The sequence below is a fragment of the Oryzias melastigma genome, unplaced genomic scaffold, assembly GCF_002922805.2.
Source record: "Oryzias melastigma strain HK-1 unplaced genomic scaffold, ASM292280v2 sc00310, whole genome shotgun sequence".
Lineage (NCBI taxonomy): Eukaryota > Metazoa > Chordata > Actinopteri > Beloniformes > Adrianichthyidae > Oryzias > Oryzias melastigma.
The window spans coordinates 160,399-170,013 of NW_023416918.1; the positions used below are offsets into that span (position 1 = coordinate 160,399).

Genomic DNA, 9,615 nt, shown 5'->3' on the forward strand with positions numbered 1-9,615 from the left:
TGCGATAAATCACAAACCAACTCACGCGATAAGTCATTAAAAATACGGCGATGAACGACAACAAGTATTTTTTTTTATTTCATTCACCAAAAGGGAGCATGTGGGTGACGTCACAGCTCTGTCTGGGGCGCGTGCAGCGCAGCTCGACACAGAAGAGAGAGAGGTCTGTTCAGCGGTTAAATGAAAAAGCAGCAAATAATCACCTGGACCTTTTTTCTGTTTGAAAACACGACAGCATAAATTCAAGTTTCTGTCACGGCGCTCGCGCTCATGAGACTTCAGGCTCCAAGCTGCAAAAGTGCGTCTGCAGATGAAGCAATGAGGAAAGGTGGAGGAGCTGCTGCGCGATTCTGCATGACCCGCAATTTCTAAAGCGCTTTGACGCTCCAGGACTTCTCGGTGCGCCGACTGTGCAGCGCTCAGATCAGACACTTCATACCGAGAAGCGCATTTATTTCGAAAAAAGTGTTTCCGTTTTACGAAAAATGTTTATTTCCTCCTGTAAGCGCAATTTCTTTTTTCGAAAAATGCCAGTTTTTTCGAAACTGTGGTGTTTCCATTAGGATAATTTATTATCCACATTCCAATTTGCAAAATTTCAGTGTTAATGGAAATGCGACTATTGATTATCTCGTTAAGGAGAAAACGATTAAAAAAAAGAAAAATAGTGGGACAGGCCGTTTTTGGCTTCAGAAATAATGAACATAGTGTGGCGACCCGGGGGTTAGCCCCGCCTTCAGCTCCTAAGACTCATGGGAAGTGGGAAATCTTGGGTGTGTTACATTGCTGACCATAAGTGAGGGAGCTGTGAGCAGAAGTGAGGTTCATACTGATTGGCTGTTCATGTGTGTTTGATATAAATGGGCATTGATGAAGGAAGTGAAGGCACGCAGTCTGCTTCTATGTCTTCTTCTGCCTGAGACTGTTAGGGGTCGTGCGATGTATGGGGCTCAGACATCTCTCCTCCCCAGCCGGTTAAAGAGTAGCTCGCCTTTTGGGTCCCTGCTGGGTCCCTGCTACAAATGACATACCAGTTGAAACATTACAAAATAGCTTAAATATATGTTTATTTTTAATTCTTTATAAAGGCAGGTGTGATTTTAAAAAATCGCATCACAATAAAATAAAACTTTCGAGCAGCTCACAGGTGAGTTGTGCTATTTTTAGAAGAGGCCTGCGGGCGACTGATGTGGTGTCGCCCGCGGGCGACGTGTTGGTGACCCCTGGTCTAGATTCTATCCAATCAGGTGTCTCGGGCTTTGGACTTTCTATCAGAATGGTTTGAAGGCTGTAGAATTCCAATTGAACAGCCTTCAACCATTCTGGCCCGTTCTCTTTGAGCAGAACTCAGAAGGAAATGCAAAGCCAAAATACAAGGTTCTGTGTTTATTCATGTTAGTGTAATGACCAACGTCAGCTCAGTGGCCTTGTGGTAGAGTGTCAGCCCTGAGACTGGAAGGTTGTGAGTTCAAATCCCGACTGAGTCAGACCAAAGACTCTAAAAATGGGATCCAGTGCCTCCCTGCTTGACTCTCAGCATTAAAGGATTGGATTCGGGGGTTAAACCACCAAATCGTTCCCGAGCTGTGTCTGCAGCTACCCGCTCCTCCAGAGGATGGGTCAAATCTGGAGAACAAATTTCACACACCTTGTCATGTGACAAATAATGGGACTTTAACTGTAACATGTTTAAAATGTCTTTAGCAGAAAAAACGTCTCAGCTTTGTCTTCATCCAGCCAAATGTTGCTTAACGTTATAATTATGATTTTTATAAATAAACTATAGTTTTTTTCATGTATAAAATGTTGACATATTAAGAAAAAGTAGCATTTTTTCATGAATATATATATATATATTACTTTGGACAAAAGCAAACATGAGTTATTAGAAAAACTTCTCTGTGAAAATTAACATTTAAAGTTATAATTAACATTTCTTCTGCTTATAAATTAGGTTTAGTTTAGTTTACTTTATCATTATTTTCCTTACTACTACTGTTAAGCTAATCCAAAAACATTAAAGCTCAGCAGAAAACAATATTTGCTTCAACATTTTTTTTTAACAAAAAAGCAGATTTGAGAGAAAATCAAACTTTTTACTAATGTTTTATTTTTATCAATGTTTTCTCTGAGCAGGGTCGGCTACCTATAGGGCACGCGCAGGAAAAGACAGTGGCACGCCGGCGAGTGACAATATTAAGCACTTGATCTGTCGTCAGTTTATATTTTTTGGATTTGAAAAGAGTGATGATCTCTTATCACAATGATCTATGATTCCCCATGGCATCAGTAGGAAAAGGTCCAATCACGCAGCCCTTTCACTGAGACTCCGCCCACCAATACAAATACTGCTGCTTTTTTTTTCTTCTTCACTAAAACTTTATAGTTTTGATCGCCATCACTGTCGTCAGCCTTCATGAACGAGCGATTTAAATTAATGCGACCGTAGGAAAAACAGTTGTAGTGGTGAAATGAAAGCGTTGTAATAATTCCTGTGTTTTGAAACTGTTGCCGGTGAGACGACAGCTGTGACCGTATGAGCGTGTGTCTGTGGATGGAGCCTGAGCGCGTGCGTGAGTGGAAAGAGCAAATTTTCTGACTGCACGTTTTATGAAGCTGACATAAGGAAGCTCTGTTTCCTCTTAGAGATCTTTCGTACCAGGAAAAGACATCTTTCTGTGGAGTGCCTTACATGTCTTTTACAATTCTAGTCATTGGTGCCTGTATGCATTGTCTGTGTATGTCTGTGTGTGAGGGGAGGGCAAAGGGGCGGGGTTGGTTTTAGTTTTTCTCTTTTTCTGTTCGTTGTTCAATTATAAAACACTTTGAACTGCAACATATAAAAAGTGCTTTTAATAAATAAAGATTGATTGACAAGTTCAATCTGTTGATCAATAACCTAAATAAAGTCAGATTATACTCAGACTTTCTTTCTGTTCTGTCAAATGTCAATACAAAATATGAAAAAGATTGAAAATTAATATTACAGCCGATCACTCCATTTACTAGGGGTGAAAATAAAGAATGATTCTGTCCAGTTGCAGAAAATTTAAATTATTATTAATTAGCAAACTAATGAGAATGTAATAATGCAATAAAAGCGTCATCACAGAATGAACTCACATTCGACTCCGGCTCTGTCTCATAATGCAACTAAAGATGAAAAGAACAAAAGCATACACTTGTTTTTTTCAAAGTTTTGAAGTATTGATGGTATTTTGTTCTGATGTATCCAATCCTTTTGTTGTTCATATGACATAGCACACATGCATTACTTTTGGTGTCAAACACACATAGTTACAATACTATTTCAACTATTTTTTGGTGTGATTTTCCTATGAAATATCTTTTTAGAGTTAATGACAACATATGTTTAAATATTTTTTATTTAACCTTTATTTAACCAGGTGGTAAAATCTATTGAGATCAAGATCTCTTTTACAAGAGTGACCTGGCCAAGTGGTCAGCAGCACACATTCCAAAAAAACTATTTGACCTGCTGTTTGTGAATTAAGTAACATTTGAGACATATTTTAAATGATTTATATAATAAATATATTGAAATTTGACCCACATTCCACTGGTGTTGGTCTTCAATGACCCTTAGTTTCGTTAACCTTTGACCTTAGGAAGGGCCACCAACTTGATTTGTCTAAAAAAACGAATTTTTGCACCAGCTTCAAACAAATATAACTTTTAGGGATATTTATCAAATGTTTCCAAACGCTTTTGGTATCATTGGGAAGCCATTGGCATAACATTTATGGTCTTACAAGCTGTAGATTTTGAACTGTGTGTGTGTGTCGAGCTCGTAAAATTGACGTAGTCTTAATACACGCTCATATTTCAATGCATTGCTATGAGACTTTAATATATTGATCCCAGGCTTGAGCTGTAACAGGTATTATAACATTGAATATGAACATATAAGGAATGTGGGCGTGGTTAGCAAACAACCTCCATTGCAAAGGTATTCCAAAAATTATGCCGATTCTCATGAGACTAATGTCAATCTGTTCGGTGACCTCAGGCGAACAAAACATAAAATTGTTGCTATGGAGATAAAACCAACAGCTAGGCCGCCATTTTGAAAAAAGTGCTTTTTTAATCAATTTCTCATATTCATCTCAGACCAGCTATACAGAAAGAGAACGGAGGGACTTAGGGGTCCATAGTAAGTGCTAAGCAAGTGAGTTCGGGTCAAAGGTCAGCGTCATGGGCAGCGATGGTCATAGGGGCAGGCAGTGAGCGCGGCGTTGGTGCGTATGAGCGGGCGGCGTGGGAGAGGGCGTGTAGCGAGGGAGTGGGCACCGAGGGTGAGGGCGGGTCGCGACTGCGGGCCATTCAACGCCACTTCCAGCTTTAATTGTATTGGTATTTGATAACACATAAAGTGAAGTATTAAAGTGAAGTATTAAAGGGATTTTTCTTGTGTTTGTGTTCCTGCAGTTCTCCCACAGCAGTCTGTGAATGAAGAGGAAGATCTTGGCTACCAGCAGAGGAGCTTCAGAGTAGAAGAGAAAGATCCAGAACCTCCACAGACTAAAGAGGAACTGAAAGAGCCAGAACTTCTACAGATCAAAAAGGAGCAGGAAGAGCGAGAGCCTCTACAGACTGAAGAGGAACTGCAGGAACCAGAACTTCTACAGATTAAAGAGGAACAGGAGGAGCTCTGCATCAAACAGGATGAAGATCAGCTTGATCTGAAGCAGGAGACTGAAACCTCGATGGAGATTCCCACTTATGAGGAAAAGGAGAACAGTGAAGCAGATCTGAACAATCAGCAGAGCTTTAATGGAACTGATAGTCAGGAGGAAGAAGGAAACCAACAGGAAGAGTCAACTACAGATGTAGAGACAGATGTGGACATCTCTCACATGTCAGAAAGTGAGTGGGACTCTGATGTTGCTAAAAATTCAAAGAAGTCATCTTTGGCCAAGAAACGCAAACCATCTCCAAAAGAAAAACAACTTTCCACTATAAAGTCAGATGGAAGCTCAGTAATTGAGACTTCTCACGTAGACAAAGAGATTACTGACTCTGATAACAAACATGCCTTTAAAGAGTGCAGAAGACGTTTTTTTAATGTTCCCAAAAGAATCCATACAGGAGAGAAGCGTTTTTCTTGTAAAGAATGTGATAGACGTTTTTGGAACAATTCTAATCTGGAAGCACACATAAGAACTCACACAGGAGAGAAGCCTTTTTCTTGTACGGAATGTGACAGACGCTTTTGTCAAAAATCTGATGTCAAATTACACATGAGGGTTCACACAGGAGAGAAGCCCTTTTCTTGTAGAATTTGTCAAAAAAGCTTTAGTTGGATATCTAATCTCAGAAGACACATGAGAACTCACACAGAAGAGACGCCTCTTTTTTTAACAGAATCTAATGACAGTTTTCGTAAAATTTCTCATGTCAAATCATACATTAGAACTCATGCAGGAGATAAGCCTTTCTCCTGTAAGGAATGTGAAAAAAGTTTTAGACGAAAAGCCGGTTTAAACTCACACATGAGAACTCACACAGGAGAGAAGCCTTTTTCCTGTAATGATTGTGATAAAAGTTTTAGTTCTAGATCTAATCTGAGTAGACATATGCGAATTCACACAGGAGAGAAGCCTTTTTCTTGTAAAGAATGTGGCACAAGTTTTAGATGGGTTTCTGATCTCAAATCACACATGATGACTCACAGGAAAAAAGCATTTTTCTTGTCAGCTTAAGAAAGGATTCAGCATAAACTCAAGAAAGCTCACAGCATAGAACTTTTGAATGGGTTTAACTTTAAACTAACCATAAATATACTATAAATTATTATTATTATTATTATTTTTTGACAGATTAGGAACGTCATTTTTATTTACAATTATGGCATGGCAAAAGGCAACTATCACTCCAGTGTTCTAATGGTACATTGCGTTTGCTCATTGTGTCAAAAAGCTAACAAATGATTAGAAAACCCTTTTTGTAATCATGTTAGCACACCTGTAACCAGCTTGGATGGTTAGAGAAGCAATGAAACAGACGTTCTGACCTGCCAGAAATGGCCAAGAAACTTAAGCTTTCCTTCAACGGGTTTTACTGCTCTCTTTAGAGAATAGCACAAACAGGCTCTAACAAGAGTAGAGATAGCAATGGGAGGCCCTGCTGTACAACTGAGCAAAAAGATAAGTATATTAGAGTCTCCACTTTGAGAAAAAGATGCCTCACAGGCCCTCAACTGGCAGCTTTTTTACATAGTACCCATAAAACACCAGTGACAACATTGAAGCTTGAAGGAAATGGTCGGTTTCTTGGCAATTTCTCTCTTGGAACTGCCTTCATTTCTAAGAGTGGTTTTAGACTGGACACATTTGGTTTAATTAAACTTAACCAGAGTATGTTTCCCACAATAATCCATAGCAATTTTTTTGTCTGAATACACCCAAGCAGACGCTGGTCCAGGATCAGAAAGTTCTCTCTGACCCACGTTTTGAAGTGGTCTCCTTTGGGTTCTAATCAGACTGAGCTTGTGCTCCCTTTGGGATTTCTCTGTCTGAATATGCTGAGACGGGAACAACTGAATCATTGGAACTGTACACAGGTGTGTACAGGATGTAAACACAGTAGTGGCGCAACAATAAAACACAGCAGCTTGTTTAAATGTGGTTGAAGGAATTTAGGCTCATCAAAACATCTTTTAAGGTGACACACATTGCTTCTCACACCATTTTCCCAGCGATCTATATGTCATAGGCACTCATCAGTGTACCTTCTTGGCCGTCATCTTCTCAGTAACCACCCTGCAGCATGCGTCTACCGTATCAGAGTCGCACTTAAGTGTTGTACCTGACGTTGATTTAGGCATTCAAAATTGGTCTACAAAATCTTAAGTTTGAATAAGTGAAATATTCTGATAAGGATTTCCAGACGTAGGGTTTCATTATTCTGTCTCATTGTTTTACCCCACCCTCGTAATTCCTTGCAAATGACTGAAGAGATCTTTGGTCATGTGGTTTTATTTGAAAGCTTTATTTAGAAACTAGAATCTCTATTAGATACCAATCTGAATACAGACCAAATGAAAGGTTTAGGACTCGATCCAGACCAAATTAAGCAGACTCAAGTCTGGACCAATGGATTTTTCCAGTCTGAATTAATCCTAAGAACAACCGTAGACTTTTGGTTTCTCTTGAAAGTTCTCTTTTTCTGGGTATTTTGAGCTTTTAATCAATCCCACAAACATCATGCTCGAGAAACTGAACTACTCAAAGGAAGGTCAGTTTTCTTCTCTAACCAGCCTAACTGTTTTCACCTGTGCTAACGTGATTACACAAGGGTTTTCTAATCATCTGTTCACCTTCTGACAAAATGAGCAGATTGTACGATTAGAACACTGGAGTGATAGTTGCTGTAAATGTACCTCGACTCACTTATGTAGTCAATGCAACAAAAAACAGACATTTGCTGCTAGAAGAGTCATAATTTAATCATTTACCCTAGAGTTAATATTTGATTAGTTAAAGTGATATTTCTCGAAAAAGCTAGTGCTTTTCAAATTTTCTTAAGTCTGTTTTGTGTAGAACATATAATATATATATATATATATATATATATACAAATGTTTGATTCCTTTGTTATGATTTTCGGGCTGCATGGTGGCACGGTGGTTAGCGCTCTTGCCTCACAGCGAGGAGGCCCCGGTTCAAATCCCGGCTGGGACCTTTCTGTGTGGAGTTTGCATGTTCTCCCCGTGCATGCGTGGGTTTTCACCGGGGATTCTGGCTTCCTTCCACCGTCCAAAAACATGCTTCATAGGTTTATTGGTGACTCTAAATCGCCCCTAGGTGTGAATGTGAGAGTGAATGTGTGTGTGATTGAGGCCCTGAGACAGACTGGTGACCTGTCCAGGGTGAACCCCGCCTTCGCCAGTCTGCAGCCGGGATAGGCTCCGGCACCCCCGCGACCCCGAAAGGGAAGAGGCGGCCAAGAAGATGAATGAATGTTGTGATTTTCTCCTTTTTTTCATCTTTAAACCATATTTATCAAAATAAAAATAAAAAAAAAATTCTGCTGAGACAATATGCATGTTGTCTACATGTGTGTATTCATGACAACACTAGAAATATTTTGTAAACCTTTTTAACACTTTTGATGTCATTAACGGACATTTTCTTGGGTGAAAAAACTGGTGCAGAAAAGAGTTAGTCGAAATGTATTAAGGAAGAGGTGTGGATAAAGGAACAGACCGGTGTTTCTGTCTTGTGATTCCTGTTGTCTGGTAGAGATTAGAACCGTTTCTCTGTTCTGTTTAGTTCTGAGTGTTCTGTCTCCATCTTTCCTGTAAAGAATAAAGTGGACGTGAGCATCAGACAGAAGTGTGGAGTCTCTCCCTCAGTGTGGGTTTCTGCTGTTTGTTGGTTGTCTGTAGGGTTCTGTACCAGAAATCAGAATATGTGGAATAACTGGGTAAGTTTAAGGGTAAGTTGGTTGATTTTCTTCACTTTTGGCTCCAAAACCTTAAATACTTAATACAACGTACTGTGTTTACTATAAAACACATCATATCAAAGATGTGAGCATAAAAGGATTATTTAGGTGTGAAGGGCTTTGTAGGGAGTCATGATGCTTTGGATGACCTGCTGAGGTGCATCCAGACTCTCCACTGCTTTAGTCAAACTGCTGACTGATTGAAAAACTGAACAGCTTCTGAAGGAAGATTATCAAACATGATCGTCTGCATACATTCGGTTCGGGAATTGGACGTTTTATAGAGTCTTGAGGCTGTTTCTGAAGGTCCAAAGAAAAGCAAGTGATGTGGCTCTGTCTCACACCAGCAGGGAGCGCTCTCAGCCGGACAGAGCAGATACTGAATGCTGAGCTCTGGATCAGCTGGAACGTCTCTGGATCTGATCCCACAAAAACAACTGATCACATCTGTTCAGCGTGTATTTGTAGGTAGGCTGAGCTCTATTGTTATTGGGTGGTTTTTATTTGTCTTCATTTTTTTTTTACCCTTGCTTTAAACGGCAAAATTTTATACCCTGAAGAATATTTCCATCTATACATCTTCTTCCGCTTCATCCGGGACCGGGTCACGGGGGCAGCAATCTGAGCAAAGATGCCCAGACTTCCCTCTCCCCGGCCACTTCCTCCAGCTCCTCTGGGGGGACCCCGAGGCGTTCCCAAGCCAGCCGAGAAACATAGTCTCTCCAGCGTGCCTTGAGCCTTCCCCGGGGCCTCCGCCCAGTGGGACATGCCCCGAACACCTCTCCAGGGAGGCGTCCAGGAGGCATCCGGATCAGATGCCCGAGCCTCCTCAACTGGCTCTTTTCGATGCGGAGGAGAAGCGGCTCTACTCTGAGCTCCTCACCCTATCTCTAAGGGAGCGCCCGGCCACCCTCCAGAGAAAACTAATTTCACCCACTTTTAGTCGGGATCTCGTTCTTTCGGTAACGACTCAAAGCTCATGACCATAGGTGAGTACTGGGGCGAAGATCGACCGGTAAATCGAGAGCTTTACTTTCTGGCTCAGCTCTCTTTTCACCACAGTGGACCGGTACAGCGACCGCATAATAGCGGACGCCGGTCCAATCCGCCTGTCGATCTCACGCTCCGATCTTCCCTCACTCATGA

The 9,615-nt window shown here is 40.8% G+C and overlaps 1 protein-coding gene across 2 annotated transcripts in view; it reads left to right on the top strand.

Moving 5' to 3' along the window:
- The window catches only part of LOC112141209 (gastrula zinc finger protein XlCGF57.1), a 16,816-nt gene extending 9,047 nt beyond the window's left edge, over positions 1-7,769 (top strand). Inside the window, exon 2 of one of the 2 annotated variants that reach the window (XR_004947434.1) lies at positions 4,450-4,907. Coding sequence is in view for 1 of the 2 variants with exons in the window: in XM_024264298.2 (XP_024120066.1) it covers positions 4,450-5,723 (1,274 nt within the window). In the remaining variant the exon portion in view is untranslated. Of the gene's footprint in view, positions 1-4,449 lie in introns of both variants that reach the window. The other variant, XM_024264298.2, reaches the window with a different exon arrangement.
- The last annotated feature ends 1,846 nt before the right edge of the window (positions 7,770-9,615 follow it).